General features: G+C 42.5%; 1 protein-coding gene across 7 annotated transcripts in view; it reads left to right on the forward strand.

The window, feature by feature from the left end:
• Positions 1-26,022, forward strand: part of cdk14 (cyclin dependent kinase 14) — a 726,725-nt gene that overhangs the window by 469,125 nt on the left and 231,578 nt on the right. For all 7 annotated transcript variants that reach the window (XM_078538467.1, XM_078538468.1, XM_078538469.1 and 4 more), the window contains one exon: positions 23,580-23,628. In XM_078538467.1, the coding sequence (XP_078394593.1) occupies positions 23,580-23,628 (49 nt within the window). The remainder of the gene's footprint in view (positions 1-23,579; positions 23,629-26,022) is intronic.

The raw sequence follows: 26,022 nt of genomic DNA on the forward strand, positions 1-26,022 counted from the left end.
GAGCAGCATCAACCTCACAGTCAGCACAGGACCGGTCCTGGTCATCGCCGGCCAGTGGGATGATTCTGTTTTCGAATTCTGTCAGAGTTTTGATCCCTGCATCCCTCTACCTGTCTGCGACCTTTCCCTCATGTTATGTGCCAGTTTGTCCCGCGTGGATAGAGATGGGGAGAGTGTATCAGGATGCCTGCCGGGCCAGATGATAAGTATGCCTGGCCTATGTGGGTGGTGAGTAGTCCCATGGATGGGATGAGGACAATGATAATGTGTGTGAAAGAGTGAATGGTGAGGGCCCTGTGGATGTGTGATGGATTTTGAGTGTGAAAGCTGGGAGTGGTGAAAAGAGTGACTTACCCTGGCGGAATGGTGGAGGTCATTCATCCTTTTGTGACACTGGATGGCTGTCCTCCTCAGCAGGGTGTTTGCACTGACCACCACTGCCACCGCCTCCCAAACTGTGGTGCTGACTTTGCTGCCCATCCTGCGGCCAGAGCGGGGGTAGAGCACATCCCGACAGGCCTCTGCAGCATCCAGCAGTCACTCAAGGGATCCGTCGTTGAAGTTGGGGGGGAGGGGAGCTGCAGTTTTTTTTTCCTTTGCTGGCCATGTCTGCTGGGCAGTGGTGGTTAGCTGGTGGCAATGAGCGCTTCTCTGGCAGCTGCCTTTTAAAGTTGGCAGTCAGGGTGATGGTGGGCGGGCGAATGAGAGCCCGCCCACCATGAAACTGCATGTTTCCCAGGAATGAATAAATACTGAGGCGGGCTTGGGACAATACAGTGTGAAAACTCGCCAATTTCTTTGGCGGGTAGGACTCCGTTTTAACCGCCCGCTACCGCACTGAGTGCAATTCTGGGAAAATTCCGCCTGAGGTCTGGTGTTTTGCAGCATTGTGAGGTTTATGCTGCAAGCAATTCTTCAGAAACAATTGTTTATACAGACCACAATCTTTTAAAATTTCTGGACAATTTTCGAGACCGAAGTGCAAGACTGTTCAGATGAATTTTATCACTGCACCGTTTAATTTACAGATTATACATATGGTTGAACAAGAAAATTTAATTGCAGATACATTGTCAATAGTTTAAAGTTCAACGGAAATTAGGCATTTGAAACAGGGACACTGGACTGAAATGACCTCTGATGCAAAGGATTTATATATATTATTATGTTAATGCATGCACCTAGTAGGGTAATAGTTTTATATATGTAGATAACTATATTAAACAATATGAAATGGACTGAGGTATTGAAACCATCTTTTAAAATTATGATGGTTCATTTTTCCATAAGGATGGAAGTGTCAAGAAACTATCATATTTTTCCTAATATTATTGTGGGATATTTAAAGCAGGCTTATGTGTGCATGGTTCTTTGTGTGGCTAATTTAATTAAACTAAAGATGATTAGACTGTAAGGTTTAAATTATCAAAGAAGTGAGTCGTAAAACAAGCATTTGAAATGGAGATGAAACTAGGGTGAGGTCTCAGCAGAGACGGTGTGAATGAAATTTGCATTTTTAGATAAGTGGAGAAGTGTTTGATTTTCAAAGGGACCTGGAAAATGTTTATAACTGGCAAGATAATTAGGGCAAGGTTGACTTTTTTCAGGATTGCTGGCCATAATAATATGAAAGATTTTAAAGTAACTTCTATAGACAAGTGGAAACAATGGGATTTACAAATCACAAGGGGATAAGCTATATTTAAAGAAGGATGGAAGGCTGTGTGAGGTATGGCCATGTGAGATCTTGAAAGGTCACTGTGCGAAACAGACTGGTGGAAAACCCTCTACCCACCCTGCAGAAATTTGCTGTTCCAGTAACCAAAGTTGTGTTGAAAGCCTTTGGAAGTCCATTGTCCAGTGGGTGCTTGTGGTAATATTGCTGGATGACTTTAAAAATTTGGAATCAGTTTGGACTGTTGAAGTATAAATTTTGGGAACTGTTATAACTGTGTAACTGTAATCTTGTTTGTGTAAGTTTTTTTCTCCTTTTGTTAATGTTTTAATTTGACCTTTAAAATCTCTAAAGGTAGTAGTGAACTCATTACTCCTGACTTCAGTGCATAAGGCTTCTCGTAATAAATACAAATTGCAAAATTATTGTGATAGCGTAGCCAAGTTTGCCTTGTGGATTTGGTCAGCCTGGCAAATACCACCTGCCATATCATAACATGTAGAATCAGTTCAGGTGGACTTAAAAAAAAACAAAGGAAAGAATTAGCTTGTGGGAGTAGTTTATAGGCTTCCTAACAGTAGCTACATTGTAGGACAGTGTATAAAGCAAGAAATAATGGAGGCTTGTAAGAAAGGAATTTGCAATAATTGTGGGAAATTTTAATCTTCATATAGATTAGATGAATCAAATTGTCAAAAGTACCCTGGGGAATGAGTTCATGAGTGTATTTAGGACAGTTTCTTAGAACAATTATGTTCTGGAACCAACCAGGGAGCAGGGTATTTTAGACCTGATAATCTGTAATAAGACAGGATTGATCAATGATCTCATAGGAAAGGATCTTCTAGGCAAAAATGATAGAATGACAGAATTTTAACAGCACAGAAGGAGGCCATTCGGCCCATTGTGTCTGCACTGGTTCTCCAAATAAGCATTATGACCTAGTGCCATTGCCCTGCCTTTTCCCCATACCCCTGCACGTTGTTTCTATTCAAATAATCATCTAATGCCCTCTTGAATGCCTCGATTTAACCTGCCTTCACCACACTTCTAGGCAGTGCATTCCAGACACGAACCACTTGTATGAAAAAGATTTTTCTCATGTCACATTTGCTTCTTTTGCAAATCACTTTAAACCTGTGCCCTTTCGTTCTTGATCCTTTTACGAGCTTCTCTCTATCTACTCTGTCCAGCCTCCTCATGATTTTGAACATTTCTATCAAATCTCCTCTTAGCTGCCTTCTCTCCAAGGAGAACAATCCCAACCTCTCCAATTTATCCTCACAGCTGAAGTTTCTCATCCCTGGAACCATTCTTGTAAACCTCTTCTGCACTCTATCCAATGTGTTCACATCCTTCCTATTATGTGGCACAATACTCCAGCTGAAGTCTAACTAATGTCTTATATAAATTCAACATAACCTTCTTGCTCTTGTACTCTATGCCTTATTAACAAAGCCCAGGATACCGTATACTTTATTAACTACTCTCTCCACCTGTCCTGCCTCCTTCAATGATCTATGCACATTTACACCCAGGTATTTCTGCTCCTGCACGCCTTTTTTTACGCCCTTATCTTATATTGTCTGTCCATGTTCTTTCTACAAAAATGCATCACCTTACACTTCTCCTGCATTGAACTTCATCTGCCTTCTATTTTCCCATTCCACCAACTTGTCTATGTCCTTTTGAAGTTCTACACTGTCCTCCTCACAGTTCACAACGCTCCTAATCTTCGTATCATCTGCAAACTTTGAAATTGTGCCCTGCACACCAAGATCTACATCATTAATATATATCAGGAAAAGGAAGGGTTCCAATACCAACCCCTGGGGAACTCCACTACAAACCTCCTCCAGACCGAAAAATATCCATTAACCATTACACTCTGCTTCCAACTTTTCAGCCATTTTGTATCCATATTGCTACTGTCCCTTTTATTCCATGAGCAATAACTCCTCTCACATGTCTATTGTGTGGCACTCTATCAAATGCCTTTTGAAAGTCCATGTACACCACATCAACAGCATTATCCTCATCAACCTTTCCTGTTACCTCTTAAGAAAACTCCAACTTAGTTAAACAAGATTACCCCTTTAGAAATCCATGCTGGCTCTTCCTTATCTGCCCATATTTTTCATGTGACTCCTAATTCTATGCCGAATAATTGTTTCTAGAATCTTGCCCACCACTGAAGTTAAACTGACTGGTCTGTAATTGCTGGGCTCATCATTACCACCTTTTTTGGCAAGGGCGTAATGTTTGCAATTCTCCAGTATTCTGGGACCTCCCCTGAGTCTAGGGAAGTCAGAAAAATTATGGCCACTGCCCTGAAATTTCTACTCTCACTTCCTACAATATCCTTGTATGTATCTCGTCTAGTCCGGGTGCTTTATCAACTTTAAGTACCAACAGCCTATTCAACATTCCCTCCTTATCAATTTTGAACCCTTTTAGTGACAGAGTTTCCTCGTCTGTTACCATGGCTTGGGCAGCATCTACTTCCTTAGTAAAGACGGATGCAAAGTATTCATTTAATACCTCAGCCATGGCCCCTTCGTCAATGTGTAAATTCCCTTTTAGGTCCCTAATCTGCCCTACTCCTCCTTTTACCACTCTTTTACTATTTATATGCCTATAGAAGACTTTGGGACTCCCCTTTATGTTGTCTGCCAGTCTTTTCTCATAATCCCTCTTAGCTTCTCTAATATGATTTTTCACCTCCCCCCTGAGCCTTCTGTATTCCTCCTAGTTCTCAATTGTATTTTCTATCTGACACCTGTCATAAGCATACTTTTTCTTTATCTTAATTTCTATCTCCTTTTTCACCCAGGGAGCTCTGAATTTGTTTGCCCTACTTTTCCCTTTCAATGGAATATATGTTGACTGTGTCCGAACCAATTCTTTTTTGAAGGTAGCCCATTATTCAGCTACAGTTTTTCCCGCCAATCCTTCATTCCAGTCTATCTGACCCAGCTCCGTTCTTGCCCCTTTGAAGTCAGCTCTTGTCCAGTTAATTATTTTTACTCAGGATTGCCTATCATCCGTTCCTATCATCATCCTAAAACATACAATACAGTGATCACTGTCTCCTAAATGTTCCCCCGCTAACACTTGATCTACTTGGCTCACCTCATTTCCAAGAACCAGGTTCAACAGTGCATCTTTTTTTGTTGGATTGGACACATACTGCTATAGAAAATTCTCCTGAACACAGCCGAGGAACTTTTGTCCCTGCCCGCCCTTTACGCTACCACTATCCCAGTCTACATTCAGGTAATTGAAGTCCCCCATTATAACTACTCTATAATGCTTGCATCTCTCTGCAATTTCCCTGCAGATTTGTTCTTCTACATCCTTCTCACTAATTGGCAGTCTATAGACTACACCGAGCAATATAACTGAACCCTTTTTTATCCTTAGCTCTAGCCAAATTGATTCTGTCCTTGAACCCTCTGGGACATCCTCTTTCTGCAGTACTGCAATGCTCTCCTTAACCAATACCTTCACCCCTCCTCCTTTCTTTCCATTCCTATCTTTTCTGAACACCTTGTAACCGGGAATATTTAACGCCCAGTTCTGCCCTTCCTTGAGCCAGGTGATTGTTTTTGCCACAACATGGCAATCTGCACCTGTAACTCCCCAGTCGTATTTACTCCATGCATTCACATACATGTATGATAACCCTGATTTAGATTTTGCTACTTTCTCCCTCACCCCAACTTCACCTATTAACTTACTAATCTCTATACTAGTGCTATCTGTCCCTCCCACTATTTTTTGCACCCTGGTATTCCACTCTAATACTTTTTCTTGGTTCCCACACCCCTGCCGAGTTAATTTAAAGCCCTCCCAACAGCAATAGCAAAACGCCCCGCAAGGAACTTAGTGCCAGCTCTGTTCAGGTGCAATCCGTCCAGCTTGTACAGGTGCCACCTTCCCCAGAGCCAGTCCCAGTGTCCCAGGAATCTAAAACCCTCCTTCCTGCACACCATCTTTCCAGCCACACATTCATCTGCCTTATCCTCCTATTTCTGTACTCACTGGCACACAGCACTGAGAGTAACCAGGAGATTACTACATTTGAGATCCTTGCTAATTTACTACCTAGCTCTCTAAATTCTGATTGCAGGGCCACACCCCCCCGTCCCTACCTAAGTCATTGGTACCGATGTGGACCATGACCTCTAGCTGTTCACCCTCCCCCAGAAGAATGTCCTGCAGCCGCTCTGTGACATCTTTGGCCCTGGCACCAGGGAGGCAACACACCATCCTGGAGCCATGTCTATGGCCACAGAACCGCCTGTCTGCTCCCCTAACCAATTAATCACCTATCACTATTGCTCTTGCTTTCTTCTTCCTCCCGTTCTGTACAGCTGAGCCACTCGTGATGCCACAAACGTGGCTCTGACTGCACTCCTTTGAAGACCCAGCGCCCTCGCCAGATTCCAAAACGGAAAATCAATAATAATGTGAACTTCACATTCAATTTGAGGGTGAGAAATGTGGGTCTGAAACGAATGTCTTGAACTTAGATAAAGGCAATTTAAAGGGTATGAAGACAGAGTTTGCTAAAGTGGACAGGGAACATAGGTCAAGGTAAGACAGCAGAGGAGGAGTGGTAGACATTTAAGGGGATATTTCATAAATCTCAACAAAGATATATTCCATTGAGGAAGAAAGATCCTATGAGAATGATGCACCATCCATGGCCAGCTAAGGGAGTTAAAGATGATATCAAATTGAAAGAGCAGGCATACAATGCTGCAAAGATCAGTGGTCGACTAGGAGATTGGGAAATTTTAGCAAAGAATGACTAAACAAAAACAATAAATTGGGAGTATTTGAGGAAACTAGCAAGGTACCAAAACAGACAATAAAAGCTTCTACTACCTTTAAAAAGAGTAGAGTAACTAAATTAAGTGTTGGCCTCTTCAACGGTGAGACTGGGGAATTAATAATGGGAAACAAGGAAATGCCATGCACTTTGAACAAGCATCATCTATCTGTCTTCACAGTAGAGGTCACAAAAAGCATCCCTAGAGTCATAGAGGTCTACAGCATAGAAAAAGGCCTTTTGGCCCATCGAGTCTGCGCTGGTCAAACAAGTACCTAACTATTCTAATCCCATTTTCAAGTACTAGGCCCATAGCCTTGTATGCCATGGCATCGCAAGTGCACATCCAGATAATTCTTAAATGTTATAAGGGTTTCTGCCTCTACCACCCTTGCAGGCAGTGAGTTCCAGATTTCCACCACCCACTGGGTGAAAAAATTCTCCCTCACATCCCCTCTAAACCTCCTGCCCCTTACCTTAAATCTAAGCCCCCTGGTTATTGATCCCTCCACCAAGGGGAAAAGTTCCTTCCTGCCTACCCTATCTCTGCCCCTCATAATTTTATACACCTCAATCATGTCCCCCCTCAATCTCCTCTGCTCCAGGGAAAATAACCCCAGTCTATCCACTCTCTCCTCATAACTAAAACTCTCCAGCCCAGGCAACATCCTGGTAAATCTCCTCTGCACTCTCTCTAGTGCAATCACATCCTTTCTACAATGCGGATTCCAGAACTGCATGCAATACTCTAGCTGTGGCCTAACCAGCGTTTTATACAGTTCCAGCATAATCTCCCTGCTGTTATATTCTATGCCTCGGCTAATAAAGGCAAGTATCCCATATGCCTTCTTAACCAGCTTATCTACCTGTCCCGCCACCTTAAGGGACTGGTGGACATGCACACCAAGGTCCCTCTGATCCTCGGTACTTCCCACGGTCCTACCCTTCATCGTGTATTCCCGTGCCTTGTTTGTCCTGCCCAAGCGCATCACCTCACATTTATCCAGATTAAATTCTATTTGCCACTGAGCAGCCCATCTATATCCTCCTGTAATCTAAGGCTATCCTCCTCACTATTTACCACCCCACCAATTTTCATGTCATCCATGAACTTACTGATCAACCCTCCTACTTTCAAGTCTAAATCGTTTATATATACCACAAACAGCAAGGGACCCAACACCGATCCCTGTGGAGCCCCACTGGACACAGGCATCCAGTCACAAAAACACCCCTCGACCATCACCCTCTGCTTCCTGCCACTCAGCCAATTCTGGATCCAATTTGCCAAATTGCCTTGGATCCCATGGGCTCTTACCTTCATTATCAGTCTCCCATATGGGACCTTATCAAAAGCCTTGCTGAAGTCCAAGTAGACTACGTCAAATGCATTGCCCTCATCTACACACCTGATCACCTCATTGAAAAATTCAATCAAATTGGTCAGACATGATCTCCCCTTAACAAAACCATGCTGACTGTCCTTGATTAATCCCTGCCTCTCCAAGTGTAGATTAATTCTGTCTCTCAGAATTGCTTCCAATAGTTTCCCCACCACTGAGGTTAGACTGATTGGCCTGTAGTTCCCTGGTTTATCCCTTCCTCCCTTCTTGAATAACGGTACCAGTTTGGCTGCCCTCCAGTCCTCTGGCACCTCTCCTGTGGCCAGAGAGGTATTGAAAATCATTGCCAGCGCCCCTGCTATCTCCTCCCTTGCCTCACTCAACAGCCTGGGACACGTTTCCTCTGGGCCTGGAGATTTATCTACTTTTAAGCCTGACAGACCACCTAGAACCTCCTCCCTTTCTATGCTAATTTCTTTAAATATATCACAGTCCTTCTGCCTGACTTCCATACCCACTTTGTCCTTCTCACTTGTGAACACCAACACAAAGTATTCATTTAGAACCCTATCTACGTCTTCCAGCTCCACACACAAATTACCGCTATGGTCCTTAATGGGCCCTACTCTTTCCCTAGTTATCCTCTTACTCTTAATGTACTTGTAAAATAACTTTGGATTTTCCGTTATTTTACCTGCCAATGTTTTTTCCTGCCCCCTTTTTGCTCTCCTAACTTCCTTTTTGAGATCCCCCCTACACATTCTGTACTCCGCTAGGCTGTTTTGAGCCCTTGTATCTGCCATAAGCCTCCCTTTTTCTCTTTATTCAATCCTGTATATCCGTCGACATCCAGGGTTCCCTGGATTTGTTGGTCCCACCCGTTATCTTTACTGGAATATGTTGGCCCTGTACTCTCCCTATTTCCTTCCTGAATGAGTCCCACTGCTCTAACGCAGATTTACCTAAAAGTAGCTGCTCCCAGTCCACTCTGTCCAAATCATATCTGGCCTTGTTATAATCGGGCCTTCCCCCCCAATTTAGAACTCTGATTTCTGGCCCATCCTTGTCCAAGAGTAGTAGAAAATAAAGAGACAAAAGGAAGAGAAGAACTTAAAGCAATCATGATAATTAGAGGAAAAATGCTGGGAAAACTAATGGGATGAAAGGCTGACAAGTCCCCTGGAGCCGATTGCCTGCATCCTAGTGTTTTAAAAGAAGTAGCTGCAGAGATAGTGGATGCATTGGTTGCAATCTTCCAAAATTACCTTGATCCTGAAAAGGTCCCAGCAGATTGGAAAATCACAAATGTTACACCTCTAAATTATTAAGGAAGTAGTAGCGGGATTTTTAGAAAATAAATAGTGGGGCCAAGGGATCAAGTTTGGCAAGATGTGATAAATTAAATAGAGAAGACAAGGCAAAAGAGCAAGTTAGGAATAAGGTAAATGATGATCAGAGCATGGCAATAAGAGACAGAATATGAACCTTAGAGTGCACCAGTAGATAAGGCTAGAGGTTCCAAAAACTAAGAAGACAGAACTAAAGAGTTTGTATCTTAATGTAACAAAACAGATAATTGACAGCACAAATGGAAATAAATGTGTATGATCTGATAGCCATTACAGAGACATGGCTGTAGGATGACAAAGACTGGGACCTGAACATTCAAAGGTACATGACATTTAGGAATGATAGGAAGCTAGGAAAACGTGGTAGGGTAGCTCTGTTAATTAAGGATGACAGTGGTACAATATTGAGAAATTACCCTGGTTCTGGCAATGAAAAAAATCAGTTTGGGCAGAGGTGAGAAATAGTGAAGATAAGTCACTTGTGTGAGTGGTTTATAGGCCCCTAACAGTAACCACACTGTAGGATGGGATATACATGAAGAAATAATGGGGCATGTGAGAAAGGTACAGCGATAATTATGGGTGATTTTAATTTACATATAGATTGGACAAATCAGATTGACAAAGATGGCCTGGATGATGAGTTCATAGTGTGTTCGGGACAATTTCTTAGAACAGCACGTTTTAGCACCAACCAGGGAGCAGGCTATACTAGATCTAGTAATGTGCAATAAAACAAAATTAACTAATGACCTCATAGTGAAGGTGCCCCTAGGTAGTAGTGATCATAATATCACATTCAGTTGTCACAAAAATATAATAATTCTCATATTATTGTGATTTATTGTAAGATTTGGTTAATAGTGGGGTTCGTGTGTATGTGTGTGTGATTTAGTTGAATTGGAGACAGCTGCTCGGGGGGCTTTGACTCATCAAAAGAAGCTACGATTTGAAGTGCTAAATATGTAAACATGGCTGAAATTTTAGAATGTGCGGTGCGGAGGATTTGCATTTTTAGATAAATCAGGGTAGTTTGAATTTCAAGGAGATGGTCGGATGTTACACCTAGCCGGAGAAGCTAAGCCAAGCAGTGTGTTTATTCTCCCCAAATGTTACTGATAATATGAGCACCATGAAAAGATTTATATTATGAGAAAAATAAAGTTCCAAAGACATATGGGAACAGTGTTGCATTAAAAGAGGAAAACATGTATAAAGGAGATTGAGGTTATGTGTTTGGAAGTCATTGTAAGATCTACCAGAAGTATGAAAAGCCTCCAGTATTTGTGCTTTAAGCTGCTGTCTACAGAAACCGAAGCTGGGAAAAGCCATTTTGAATTCAACTGTCCAGGGTATTGTGTTACTGGCTGGAATCTATTTAAAATCTATTTTTTTGTTTACTGTTGTTTTAGTGGGGATGTAACTGGAAGCCAGATTAATTAGGGGTTGTAGGAGTTATTATAGTAGTAACTTGTAGACTTACGTATGTGCTTGAAACCTTTTATTTTGTTAATATGTTTAATTTAGCTTTGTAAAAAAAGTCTTGAGAGTCTTGGTGGACTTATTACTACTGAATTCAGGGCACGCATCTCAAAATAAAATACAAATTGCAAAAACATTGTGATCGCGTGATCAAGTTTCCCTCGTGGAATATGATCCGCCTGGCACACATCATCTGCCCACATCATAACACAGTTTGAGGGAGAGAGGAGTGTATTTAAGATTAATGTTTTAAACTTAAAAAGACAGGTTAAGTAAGTGGGCAAAAGTTTGGCAGATGGAGTATAATGTGGGGAAATGTGAACTTGTCCACTTTGACAGGAGGAATAGCAAAGCAGCATGTTACTTAAATGGAGAGAAATTGCAGAACTCTGAGGTACAGAAGGATCTGGGTGTCCTGGTAGATGAATCAGGAAAAGCTAGGTACAGCAAGTGATTAGGAAGGCAAATGGAACATTGTCACTTATTGCAAGGGGAATGGAATATAAAAGTAGGGATGTTTTGCTACAGTTGTATAGCATGTTGGTGAGGCCACATCTTGATCACTGTGTACAGTTTTGGTCTCTTGATTTAAGAAAAGATATATAAATGCATTAGATGCAATTCAGAGAAAGTTCATATGACTGATACCTGGGATGGGGGATAATCTTATGAGGAAAGATTGGATTGGCTGAGCCTATATCTATTTGAGTTTTGAAGATAGAGAAGTAATCTTATTGAAACATATAAGATCTTGAGAGGACTTGGCAGAGTGGATGCTGGAAGGATGTTTCCCATTGTGGAAGAGACCAGAACTAGGGAACACAGTTTAAAAGTAAGGGGTCTCCCATCTAATACGGAGATAAGAAGAATTTTTTTTCTGAGGGTCATGAATCTCCCCAGAGAGCATTGGAGGCAGGGTTAATGAATATTTTTGAGGCAGAGGTCGATAGATTCTTGACTAACAAGGGATTCACTAGTTAGCGGGGGTGGGTGGAATGTGGAGTTGAAGCCACAATCAGAACAGCCATGGCCTACTCCTGCTCCTAATTCGTATGTTCATAAATATGTTCTTAAGATCATCATACAATCAGGCAGAGTCAACATGGCTTTATGAAAGGGAAAACCCTGTTTGACAAATTTATTAGAATACTTTGAAGATGTAACAAGCAAGGTGGACCAAGGGAAGCCAGTACATGTAGTGTATTTGGATTTCCATAAAATGGGTAAATTGAATATAAGGTGCCACATAAAAGGTTGCTGCACAAGATAACAGCTAATGGTGTTGGGGGTAATATATTAGCATCGACAGAGCATTGGCTAACCAACAGAAACAGAGTGTCAGGATAAATGGGTCATTTTCAGGTTGGCAAACTGTAACGAGTGGAGTGCCACAGGGAACAGTGCTGGGGCCTCATATATTTATGATCTATGCTAATGACTTGAATGAGGGATCGACTGTATTGTAGACAAATTTGCTGATGATACAAAGGTAGGAAAGCATGCTGTTAGAAGGGTACAAAGAGTCTTTAAACATATATAGATAGCTAAAGTGAGTGGACTAAAATTTGTCATATGGAATATAATGTGGAAAAATGTGAGGTTGACCACATTGACAGGAAAAATAGAAAAGCAGAATATTATTTAAATGGATTGAGACTGCAGAATGCTGTAGTACAGAGGGATCTGGGTGTCTTTGTACATGAATCGCAAAAGGTCAGCATGTAGGTATAGCCAGTAATTAGGAAGGCAAATGAAATGTTGGCCTTTATGACAAGGGGGATTGAGTATAAAAATAGTTAAGTCTTGCTACACTGTACAGGATATTGATGAGACCACATCTGGAGAACAGCGTGCAGTTTTAGTTTCCTTACTTAAGGAGGGATAAACTTGCATTGGAAACAGTTCAGGGAAGGCTCACTAGGCTGATTCCAGGGATGGAGGGGTTGTCTTGAGGAAAGGCTGAGCAGATTGGGTACATGCTCATTGGTGTTTAGAAGAATGAGAGGTTATTTTTTTGAAACCTATAAGATTCTGAGGGGGTTTGACAGGGTAGATTCTGAGAAGATGTTTCCATTATGGGGAAATCTAGAACTGGCAACATAATTTTAAAAATAAGAGGTCTCCTATTTAAAACAGAGATGAGGAAAATAGAGGACCATTAGTCTTTGAAATTCTCTACCCCAGAGAATGGTGGAGGCCGTGTCATTGAATATATTTAGGCTGACTTGACAAATTTTTAATCAACAAAGGATTTGAGGATTATGGGGTTAGCAAGCGAAAGTGAATTTAAGGCCACAATCAGACCACCATGATCTTATTGAATGGTGGAGTAGGCTTGAGGGCTAAAAGGTCTTCTCCCACTCCTACTTCTTATGATCTTACTAAGCTTTATTTCTAAAGGGATAGAATTGTCCTAAATCTGTGTCGATCCTTGGTTAGACCACACTTGGACTACTGCGTGCAGTTCTGGTTGCCATATTATAAAAATGATATAGAAACACTGGAGAGGGCGCAGAGATTTACCAGGATGATACCAGAAATATGTGGGTGTATATATATATATATATATATATCTATCAGAAAAGGTGATATGGTGGATGGTCAAAGTTAATAGCATTTTTTGCATTTAAGGAGAAGATAGACGAGCCATATGGGGGAGGAGGGAATAGGAGGGTTACAGTGATAGATTTTAATGAGGGGAGATGGGCGGAGGCTTGAGTGGCAAAGACTCGTTGGGTTTGAATGGCCTGTTTCTGTGCCATTTATCCTATGTATGTAATCCTATGTATGATGGTGCAAATAGATTCGAACATAAAATGGGTAAACAGAGTTCTTGTATCTAAAGGCACAGAATACAAAACCAAGGGGGTAATGTGTTTATTCATTCATGGGATGTGGGCATCACTATTGCCCATCCCTAATTATCCTTCATAAGGTGGTGGTAAGCTGCTTTCTTGAACAGCTGCAGTCCTTGTGGTGTAGGTACACCCACAGTATTGTTAGAGTTGAGCCTGTACAAGGCCATAGGTTATATTTGGAGTGTTAAGAGAATTATGGGCATCTCATTATTGCAAGTGTATAGAGCAAAGGAAAAGATGCACAGAATCCGTAGGGTGTTACTAGGACGGTGTGGTTATAGTCATGAAGAGAGAAGTTATATTAAGAATTAAAAGATGAACTTGTTCAGATCATCAAGATTATTAAGAGAGTTAAGATGAGGAAGAGCAATAGCTTGTTTTCACTTATTGGCAAGATACTGATACAGGGGAGGCGATGGCATAGTGGTAGTGTCGCTGGACTAGTAATCCAGAGACACAGGGTAATTCTCTGGGGACCCTGGTTCGAATCCCACCATGGCAGATGGTAGAATTTGAATTCAATAAAAATCTGGAATTAAAAGTCTAATGATGCCCATGAAACCATTGTCAATTGTTGTAAAAACCCATCTAGTTCACGAATGTCCTTTAAGGAAGGACATCTGGCTCTTAAATGCCCTCTGAAATGCAAGCCACTCAGTTGTAAAAAAACTGATACAGATGGACCACCTGGGATTGACCTAGGCACCAGAAACAACAATGGCAATCGCAGCCCTGTCGACCCTTACTAACGTCTGGGGGCTAGTGCCAAAATTGGGAGAGCTGCCTCACAGGCTATCTTGTCTCACGGAATCATACCTGACAGATAGAATTCCAGTCTCCCAGACTCCACCACCATCATCCCAGAGGTGGCAGCACAGTGTTATACAGTCAGGAGAGAGTTGCAGTGGGAGTCCTCAACATCGACTCTGGACCCCATGAAGTCTCATGGCATCAGGTCAAACATGGGCAAGGAAACCTGATTACCATGTACTGCCCTCCCTCAGCTGATGAATCAGTGCTTCTCCATGTTGAACATCACTTGGAGGAAGCACTGAGGGTGGCAAGGACGCAGAATGTACTCTGGGTGGGGGACTTCAATGCCCATCACCAAGATTGGCTCGGTAGCACCACTACTGACCTAGCCGGCCGAGTCCTAAAGGACATAGCTGCTAGACTGGTTTGCGGCAGGTGGCGAGGGAACCAACCAGAGGGAAAAACATACTTGACCTCATCCTCACCAACCTGCCTGCCGCAGATGCGACTGTCCAAGACAGGAGTGACCACCGCACAGTCATTGTGGAGACGAAGTCCCGCCTTTATATTAAGGATGCCCTCCATCATGTTGTGTGGCACTACTACCGTGCTAAATGGGATAGATTTTGAACAGATCTGGCAACTCAAGACTGGGCATCCATGAGGCGCTGTGAGCCATCAACAGCAGAATTATACTCGAGCACAATCTGTAACCTCATGGCCTGGCATATCCCTCGCTCTACCATTACCATCAAGCCAGGGGATCAACCCTGGTTTAATGAAGAGTGCAGGAGGGAATGCCAGGAGCAGCACCAGGCATACCTAAAAATGAGGTGTCAACCTGGTGAAGCTGTAACACAGAACTACTTGTGTGCCAAACAGCAAGTGATAGACAGAGCTAAGCGACCCCACAACCAATGGATCAGATCTAAACTCTGCAGTCCTGCCACATCCAGTCGTGAATGGTGGCGGACAATTAAACAACTCACTGGATGAGGAGGCTCCACAAATATCCCCATCCTCAATGATGGAGGAGCCCAGCACAGCGGTGCAAAAGATCTGAAGCACTCGCAACAATCTTCAGCCATAAGTGCCGAGTGGATGATCCATCTCGGCCTCCTCCGTAGGTCCCCAGCATCAAAGATGCCAGTCTTCAGCCAATTGGATTCATTCCACATGATATCAAGAAACGGCTGCAGGCACTGGATACTGCAAAGGCTATGGGCCCTGACAATATTCCAGCAATAGTACTGATGACCTGTGCTCCAGAATTTGTCGTGCCCATAGCCAGGCTGCAACACTGGCATCTACCCGGCTATGTGCAAAATTGCCCAGGTATGTACTGTACACAAAAAGCAGGACAAATCCAACCCAGCCAATTACCGCCCCATCAGTCCATCATCAGTTATGCAATGGAAGGGGTCATCAACAGTGCTATTGAGCGGCAGTTGCTTAGCAATAACCTGCTCATTGATGCCCAGTTTGGGTTTCGCCAGAGCCACTCAGCTCCTGACCTCATTACAGCTTTGGTTTAAACATGGACAAAAGAGCTGAACTCGTGAGATGAGTGTGATTGCCTTTGACAACAAGGCAGCATTTGACCGAGTATGGCATCAAGGAGCCCGAGCAAAACTGGAGTCAATGAGAATCGGGGGGAAAACACTCCGCTGGTTGGAGTCATACTTAGCACAAAGGAAGATGGTTATGGTTGTTGGAGGTCAGTCATCTCAGCTCCAGGATATCACTGCAAGAGTTCCTCAGGGTAGTGTCCTAGGCCCAACCACCTTCAGCTGCTTCATCAATGACCTTCCTACCATCATAAGGTCAGAAGTGGGGATGTTCGCTGATGATTGCACCATGTTCAGCACCATTCACGACGACTCAGATACTGAAGCAGTCCATGTTGAAATGCAGCAAGACCTGGACAATATCCAGGCTTGGGCTGAAAAGTGGCAAGTAACATTCGTGCCACACAAGTGCCAGGCAATGACCATCTCCAACAAGAGAGAATCCAGCCATCGCCCCTTGATGTTCAAAAGCATTACGATCACTGAATCCCCCATTATCAACATCCTGGGGGTTACCATTGACCAGAAACTGAACTGGACTAGCCATATAAATACTGTGGCTACAAGAGCAGGTCAGGGGTTAGGAATCGTGCGACGAGTGACTCACCACCTGACTCCGCAAAGCCTGTCCACCATCTACAAGGCATAAGTCAGGAGTATGATGTAATACTCCCCATTTGCCTGGATGAGTGCAGCTCCTACAACTTGGAGAAGCTTGACACCATCTACGACAAAGCAGCCCGCTTGATTGACACCACATCCGCGAACATTCACACCCTCCACCGCCAACGCACAGTAGTAGCAGTGTATACCATCTACAAGATACACTGCAGGAATTCATCAAGGCTGCTTAGACAGCACCTTCCAAATCCATGACCACTACCATATAGAAGGACAAGGGCAGTAGACAGATGGGGACACCACCAGGAAATTCCCCTCCAAGTAACTCACCATCCTGACTTGGAAATATATCGTTGTTCCTTCACTGTCGCTGGGTCAAAATCCTGGAACTCCCTAACAGCACTGTGGGTGGGTGGGTGGGGGGGTGTGGCTGTGGTTGGAAAACTCCGGCCTAGGTCCGTGTGTGAAATTCTTTGCCATGAACTTGTTGAAGCAGAGCCCTTGAATTCTTTTAAAAGGAAATTAGATCGTTGCTTGAAAAAAGGAAAATTAAAGAGTACAAGGAGCAAGCCAATGAATGGAATTGAACTAGATGCCTCATGTGGGGTGAAACACCAACTTACAGTTAATGAACTGAACTGAATGTCTTGTTTCTTTGGTGTAACATTTGATTCGATTAAGTAAGTTTATTTTAAATAGAGACAAATTCGTCCCACAAACAAATGTTTCCTAAATTATTAATAGTTCATCTAAAATATGCATAAGCAAGTAAATTTTAATTTGTAAAACATTTATTAGTGATGTACTTTGTACCAGTGGCATTACTTGAGGAAATAATCCAGGGCAATTGGATCCAGCATGCTTAGTAGATGTTTGGCTGTACTAATGCAAAAACAAAATACTGGAAATCTGAAATACAAGCAGAAAATGCTGTAAACATTCAGCAGCTCAGGCAGTATCTGTGCAGAGATGAACAGAGTAAATGGGCAGAATTTTCGTGACTGGGCCCCAACTGTGCCTTCAGGATGAAATGTGAATGATGAAGCTGGATACAGCTGAAGGGAGATTTTGGAGGAGATGACCAAATAAGTGACCGTCTCTAGGAGCGCTGTCCAATTAAGGATGACGGGCTTGCTCCCGGGCCTGGGGGGCCAATAGTTGGCCTTCCAGCACTGAAATATCAGCAGTCCTGCTATCGGCCTACTCATGTCCTTAATTTTTATGTTCGTATGTATGTATGTTTGTATAAGTATGTAGGGTGGCACAAGGGTGCCTCAATTCACAATTACAGGCCATAAAAGGATAAGATAAGGGCCAAAAGGGTCAAGGTTGTTGGGTAGGAGGGGGAATCACCCGCAAGCCAGGCCCCCTCCCCCCCAAACCTTGCACACACGCGCACACACACACTCAAGAACGCATGTGCACACGCACACACTCAAACGCTCATGCACACGCACACTCAAATGCGCGCCCACACAGTAGCAGGCACTGATGTGGTTGTGGCCATTTATTGTAGTGGTATCTTCCCAGTTGAATGGTGTCTCTGGCTCCAATGTCGGTCCGGCTTGCTATTGAGAACCCACTACGGTTTTACGATTGCCTTGTAGCTCGACGAGTATCCTGTACATCAGCTGGAAAATTGATGCAGTGCCATGGGGGTGGGGTGGTTTGGAAATCTTGGTTGGGGATAAAGGAAGACTTGTTGGAAGCACTGGTATGGAAGGTGGCATCATCAGAACAGATGTGTCAGAGACAGAGAAACTGGGAGAATAGAATAGAATATTTGCTTGAAGTGGGGTGGGAGGAAGTGTAGTGCAGGTAGCTATGAGAGTCTGTGCGTTTGTAGCAGACATTGGGCCTATCTCTAGGAATGGTGATGGAGATGGAATGGACCTTCATTCAAGGAAGAAATGGAAGCTAGGGTCAGTTGTGGGGGAGTTAATTTACATTTTCGTAGTATTCAGCTCCATTCACAATACCTCTGAGAACGAATATCCTATGCTAGTCTACACTAGAACCTGAAAGCATGAAGTCTTGGGCTGACAACTAGCAGGTAACATTTGCACTACACAAATTCCAGGTTATGACCATCTCAAACAAGAAAAAGCCCAATTACCCCCTCCCTCACCTGACCTTTAGTAGGTCCATCTTTACTGAACCCCTGACCTTTGACATTGAGATCGTCATTGACTAAAAGTCAGACATGACGAGTCATATTAACATCATGCTTGCAAGAGCAAGGCCGAGGTTGGGTGTTCAGTGCTGAGTGACTTGCTTCCTATGTCCTTTAAAAACTTTCCACCATCTACAAGACTCAATGCAGGGGTTTAATGGACTACTTGCCACTAGTCCGCTCACATCTATCAGTGCAGCTGCAACAGTTTTAAGAAGCTCAACACATCCATTACAAAGCAGCCCACTTGATAGCAGCCCTGCCACTGAAATCAAAATCCATCTCCCCCTCTACTTGGTAAAATTAATTTATTGGATGTCATTAATTGGATATGGGCATCGCTGGCTAAGCCAGCATTTATTGCCCATCCATAATTGACCTTGAGTAGGTGGTGGTGAGCTTCCCCCTTGAACCATTGCAGTCCATGTGATGTGGGTACACCCACAGTGCTGTTTGGGAGAGTTCCAGGATTTTGACCCAGCGACAGTCAAGGAATGGTGATATATTTCTAAGACAAGATGATGAGTGGCTTTGAGGAGTACTTCCAGTTGGTGATGTTCCCATCTGTCTGCTGCCCTTGTCCGTCTAGATGGTAGTGGTCATGGGTTTGGAAGATGCAGTCTAAGGAGCCTTGGCAAGTTCCTGCCCTGCATCTTGTAGATGGTACACTGCTGCTACTGTGCGTCGGTGATGGAGGGACTGAATGTTTGTGGATGGGGTGCCAGCTAGTTACTGCAGTAAGGAGAGATGATATCTTGGAGAGGGCATCGAATGAAGCTTTGTGGGTAGAGCTTAGGAATAAAAAAGGGGCAGCCACATTGTTAGGTGTTTATTATAGACCCCCAGATAGTCAGTGGGAAATTGAGGAGCAGATATACGTACAATTTGCGGAGGTATGTAAAAACAATAACAATATGGTAATTATATTAGTGATTTCAACTTTCCCAACATTAGCTGGGATAGACATAATGTTAAGGGCTTGGATGGAGTGGATTTCTTGAAATGTATACAGGAGAAATTTTTAGGTCAGTATGTAGAGGGTCCAACAAGGGACGGCGCAGTGCTGGACCTACTCCTGGGGAATGAAGCCGGACAGGTGGTTGAGGTGGTGGTGGGGGAGCATTTTAGTGATAGCGACCACAACATGGTACAGTTTAAGTTTGTTATGGACAAAGAAATAGACAAGTTGCAAAAAAATATTTTGGATTGGGGGAGAGTGGATTTTAGTAAAGTAAGGCAGGATCTGGCCAAGGCAGACTGAGAACAGCTACTTGTGGGGGAATCTACAGAGGAGCAGTGGGGGACGTTCAAAACTGAAATGGGGAGGGTACAGGCCCAACATGTTCCCTCTAGGGTGATAGGAAGGAGTAACAAGCTCAGAGAACCATGGATGACCAGAGATATTCAGGATACGATGTGAAGGAAAAGAGAGGCTTTTAGCAGGTACAAGGGCAGCAAATCAGTGGAGGCATTAGTGGAGTACAGAAAGTGCAGGGTGGAGCTTAAGAAAACAATTATGAGAGCAAAGAGGGGATATGAGAATGCTCTGGCTGGTAAAAATAGGGAAAATCCCAAGATATTCTATAAGTATATCAATGGGAAGAGGATAACCAGGGAAAGAGTACGGCCCATTAGGGACCAAGAAGGCAATCTATGGGTGGAGCCAGAGGACATTGCTGGAGTGTTGAATGAATACTTCACATCCGTCTTCACCCAAGAGAATGAGGATGAAGGTATCGAACTCTGGGAGAGAGACTGCGAGGTTCTTAAGCAACTTGATATAGGGAGTGACAAGATATTGGAGGTGTTGGCAGGCTTAAAAGTGGACAAATCTCCAGGTCCAGATGATTTGTGTCCCAGGCTGCTGAGGGAGGCAAGGGAGGAGATCGCAGGGGCTCTGACCCAAATTTTTAATTCCTCGCTGGCCACGGGAGAGGTGCCAGAGGACTGGAGAACAGCTAATGTGGTTCCGCTATTTAAGAAGGGTTGTAGAGATAAGCCAGGGACCTACAGGCCAGTGTGTCTCACGTCAGTGGTAGGGAAACTATTGGAGAAAATTCTGAAGAAGAGAATCTATCTCCACTTGGAGAGGCAAGGTTTGATCAGGGATAGTCAGCATGGCTTTGTCAGAGGGAGGTCATGCCTAACAAATTTGATTGAAATTTTTGAGGAGGTGACCAGGTGTGTAGATGAGGATAGTGCAGTTGATGTGGTTTATATAGATTTCAGCAAAGCCTTTGACAAGGTCCCACATGGGAGACTTATAAAGAAGGCAAATACACGTTGGATAATTTGATAAGGTGAATTCAAAATTGGCTTAGTTGTAGGAGACAGAGGGTGATGATAGAAGGCTGTTTTAGTGACTGGAAGCCCATGTCCAGTGGCATCCCACAGGGATCTGTGCTGGGTCCCCTATTATTCGTCATTTATATAAACGACATAGATGACTATGTGGGGGGTAGGATTAATAAGTTTGCGGATGACACAAAGATTGGCCGGGTGGTTAACAGTGAGGTTGAGTGTCTTGGGCTACAGGAAGATATAGATGGGATGGTCAAATGGGCAGATGGAATTTAACCCTGAAAAGTGTGAGGTGATACACTTTGGAAGGAGTAATTTGACAAGTATTCAATGAACTTTATGACACTAGGAAGTTCTGAGGAATAAAGGGGCCTTGACGTGTGTATCCATAGATCTCTGAAGGTGGAAGGGCATGTTAGTGGGGTGGTGAAAAAGGCATATGGGACACTTGCCTTTATCAATCGAGGCATAGATTACAAAAGTAGGGAGGTCATGTTGGAGTTGTATAGAGCCTTGGTGAGGCCGTAGCTGGAGTAGTGTGTGCAGTTCTGGTCGCCACATTATAGGAAGGATGTGATTGCATTGGAGGGGGTGCAGAGGAGATTCACCAGGATGTTGCCTGGGATGAAACATTTAAGTTATGAAGAGAGGTTGGATAGACTTGGGTTGTTTTCCTTTGAGCAGAGAAGACTGAGGGGCGACCTGATCGAGGTGTACAAGATTATGAGGGTGGTGGATAGGGTGCAGCTGTTCCCCTTAGTTGAAGGGTCAGTCACAAGAGTCCATACGTTCAAAGTGAGGAGCAGGAAGTTTAGGGGGGATGTGAGGAAAAACTTTTTTACGCAGAGGTTGGTGACGGCCTGGAATGCACTGCCTGAGAGGGTGGTGTAGGCGGGTTACCTCACATCCTTTAAAAAGTACCTGGATGAGCACTTGACACGACATAACATTCAAGGCTATGGTCCAAGTGCTGGTAAATGGGATTAGGTAGGTAGGTCAGGTGTTTCTCACGTGTCGGTGCAAACTCGATGGGCCGAAGAGCCTCTTCTGCACTGTGATTCTGTGATTCAATCAAGCGGACTGCTTTGTCCTGGATGGTGTCAAGCTTCTTGAGTGTTGTGGGAGCTGCACTCATCCAGGCAAGTGGGGAGTATTCCATCACACTCCTGACTTGTGCCTTGTAGATAGTGGACAGGCTTTGGGGGAGTCAGGAGGTGAGTTACTCACCACACTGTAGTTGCAGAATACACTACTGGATGCACTACAGCAATTTGGCAAGTTTGTTTTTGACGGCACCTCCCAGCTCCATAATATCTACTGCTCTGAAGAACAAGAGTATTAATGTCACTAGAGCCCCAGCAGTTTCTATGTCACACACCACCTTGACTTGGACATATATTGCTGTTCCTTTATTGTGGCTGGTTAATATCCTGGAATTTCATATTTAACCAATCAAGAGAGCCCTATCACCACAAGGATTGCAACACTTAAAGAAAAAGCCCACCAACAGCATCTGAGGGCAACTATGGATAGGTTTTAATATCCTGTGAATATCCTGGCCAGATTTAATATCCTGTGAATAGATTTAAAGTGAAGGCCTAACAAGTCAGTTCCTGTTGATTTAGCCTCAAGTACCTACTCTGTCATTTATTCCTCAATATCTGTTCTGTCCAGACACCACATAGTTGTGTCTTAAGTATATTCAATTTCAGTGACTAACTAATTCCATTGTTGGGTGAAGATTTACCTGCGTCAAATTTATCGCACGTTGTCATTCATATTTTTGGAAACTTCAATGGTATCATTTTTCCACAGAAAACAGTCTAACTTCCTTAATCTATTGTCATAACTTACTGTTCAACATTGGAGCTGTCTTTGTCAAACTTAGCCTTGCAAGATGCGTAATATCCTTTTCATAATTGGGTGAATGAATTAGCACTCATTAGTCTAATTGGGGTCTGGCCAGGGTCAAAAGCAGAAATAGAACTTCTCACGATTCACACTCTATCCCTCTATTAACGCAATTTAGTAGTTTATTTTTAGTGTAGATTGGAACTAAGTAATGTCAGAGGCTTGGGCTGCATGTTAGATATTTATACAGTAGAGCCCTTACAAAGTCATTAACATAGCTATCAACTGATATTACAGTGAACACAAATCATTTTCTGTAAAGTACCAGATTTTGGGTAGTAAAAGTTGAGAGAAGAATAAACAAATGTAAAAGTTGTGGGAACATTAATGCGCAGCCCTGATTTAATGATCCAACTACATCTGCTCAGGCAAATTCTGCAGAATAAATTAGTCAGATTTGCATAGAGAATGAGAGATGATGGTAAGTACCTCAGATAATTAAAAGTACTGAATGCATTTGCGGATGCAGGGAAAAATCTGATGTTTCATGTCCAGTGTCTTCACATCACGTATGGCGATTGTGTAAATGCTTTAATTATATAGCTTTATAAATATTTTTGCAAATGAACAGGATTGCTGATATGAACTTCTCATGTACATTTCCTAATCTAATCCTAAATTCTGCATTAATTTTCAAGATTGTGGTTCAGTGATTAAGTTAAATAATCTATTGTGGAAAACCACTTAATGTATCTCTCTTCCTTGCAGATCGTTTCACACAGTACAGTTCTAAAAAACTTCGACACGCATGGAATAAGTAAGTCTTTTTATAGATTATAATTCTTTACACCCCATAGTCTTCGGGTTTTATCGATGATGTGCATTTTTGCTGCTGTTTTGTTTTACATGGAAAATGAAACACATTTGTTTGCCTTTGCATTAGCTTTTTATAGACACAATGGCAAGATGAATATTGAATATATCCTTTTAATAAGTTAAAGCCAATTTCCTCAGTTGAGCACTTAATGGCTTTGAGTTTAAGAGAACAGCTTTCATCGGCATAGATAGTAATACAAGCACCAAATATAACGTCTGCAGCAGTGTGAAGGTTTAGATATGCTTATAATGGTGCGGTTTTAACTTGGGAGTTTTTCATTTTCACTAACTTTAGTGCATAGTTGTAGAGGATACAGAAATGTCTCAGATAAAGTGAACAGCCTAGGGCAAAGAACAACAGTGAAACTCAAATACAGTGCTCATTTACATGTCTTTCTCATTTTGGTTGTGGTAAAGTAATATATTGCTTAAAGGTTCATGACTGGAATTTGCTTCACTATCCATGGATTCCCACAAAACCTTATCAGGAATTCATTAGCTGGCAACTTGCATTTTACTAATGTAAGGACAAAGCAAGAGTTACAGTAACAATGAAAGTGCAAGAGGAAGGCCATTTATGTTGTGTGACCAAGCTCATGGAATAGTTCTCGGTTCCAGGTGGATTTATTTTTAGGTTATTGAATGAATTAGCTTGAATGAGTAATGAAATATTGCTGAAAATAAATGACAAAGAGCTTGAAAAGTTCATATACACTGGAAAAGGATGATTTTTTTTATCTAGAACTTAATTATTCAATTACTATAAATTGACTTTAGGGACAGAAATATATACATTGACATCAGCTATATTTGAGAGAAAATTAATGGTAAACCTTATAAACTTTTAAGCTGTTGTGAGCTTATGCTTCTTTCACTCAAATAATATATGTTATTAATAATCAGTGATCTAGTGTACCAGGTGAGTGAACTGCTTTCAGTTTAGTATACCCACCTTCTTTTGACTGGCACACGGACAAGGTAATTCTCAGGCGCCATTCCTTTTTGGCCAGAAATGGTAGCTATGTTACAATTTTCCTTTGAAAACAAAATGTTGAGATTAATGCGCATGAGAGGAAATCAGTAAACTTGAACAGAGCGTTAGATAACAGCTAAAAGATGTTCTGTTTGTCTTTTGAAAGCAAGAACAAAAGTAGTAGGAGTTGGAATAATCTATTAAGCCCCCTTGAGAGTGCTCTGTCATTCAATATCATGGCTGAATTTTAACCTTTTATTCCACATTTCCACCTGATCACCATATGCCTTATCAGTCTCAATCTTCAATATACTCAACAACTAAGCATCCACAGTTCTCTGGGGAGAATTCCAAAGATTCACAATCCTCTGAGTGAAAAAATGGCTCCGCTTCTCAGTCTTAAAATATTGACCCCTTATCCTAAGATTATTCCCACTAGTTCTAGGCTCTCCAACCAGGGAAGCAACCTTTCCACGCCTGCTCTGTCAAGCCACCTCAGAATCTTTTATACTTCAATGTGATCACGTCACATTCTTCTGAATTCCAGAGAGTATAGGCCCAATTTACTCAGCCTCTCACTATAGGAAAACTCTCTCGTCCCAGGAACCAATCTAGTGAACCTTCTCTGCACTTTCTTCAAGACAAGCTTAATCCTTCATTGGATAAGCAGGCCAAAACTGTGCGCCAAAGCTCTTTACAACTGTAGCAAGATTTCTTTACTCTTATACTCCAGCCACTTGCAATAAAGACCAACATGTCATTTGCCTTCCTATTTGTTTGCTGTACCTGCATGCTAACTTTCTTTGTTTCTTGTACAAGGATAAATATCTAACATATCAACATTTAATAGTCTCTCACCATTTAAAAAATATTCCATTTTGCTCTTACCAAAGTGAATAACCTTAAATTCCCCCACAACATACTCTATCTAGACACCTTATTGCCCAATCACTTAACCCGTCGTTATCCCTTTGCAACTTTTGTGTGTCCTCCTCGCAGCTTAACTGTCCCACCTAGTTTTGTTCGCCAACAAACTGGGGTGTATTACTCTGTTCTTTTGTCCAAGTCAATAATATGTATTTTAAACAGCTGAGGCTCTAATACTGGGCCTGGTGGCACCCAACTAGTCACAGCCTGCCAACTTGAAAGTGCCCGGTTTATTCCTGTCCTCTGCTTTCTGACCATTAACGATCCTCTATCCATGCTAATATTATCCCCAACCCCATGACCACTTATTATGTGTAATAACCTTTTATATGGTAATTTTGTCAAATGCTCTTTGGAAATCCAAATACACTATATCAACTTTATCCCCTTTATTTGCACTGTTAGTTACATCCTCAAAAAATTCTAATCGAATTG

Source organism: Cetorhinus maximus, chromosome 3 (genome assembly GCF_964194155.1).
Source record: "Cetorhinus maximus chromosome 3, sCetMax3.hap1.1, whole genome shotgun sequence".
In the NCBI taxonomy this organism is placed as follows: Eukaryota; Metazoa; Chordata; class Chondrichthyes; order Lamniformes; family Cetorhinidae; genus Cetorhinus; species Cetorhinus maximus.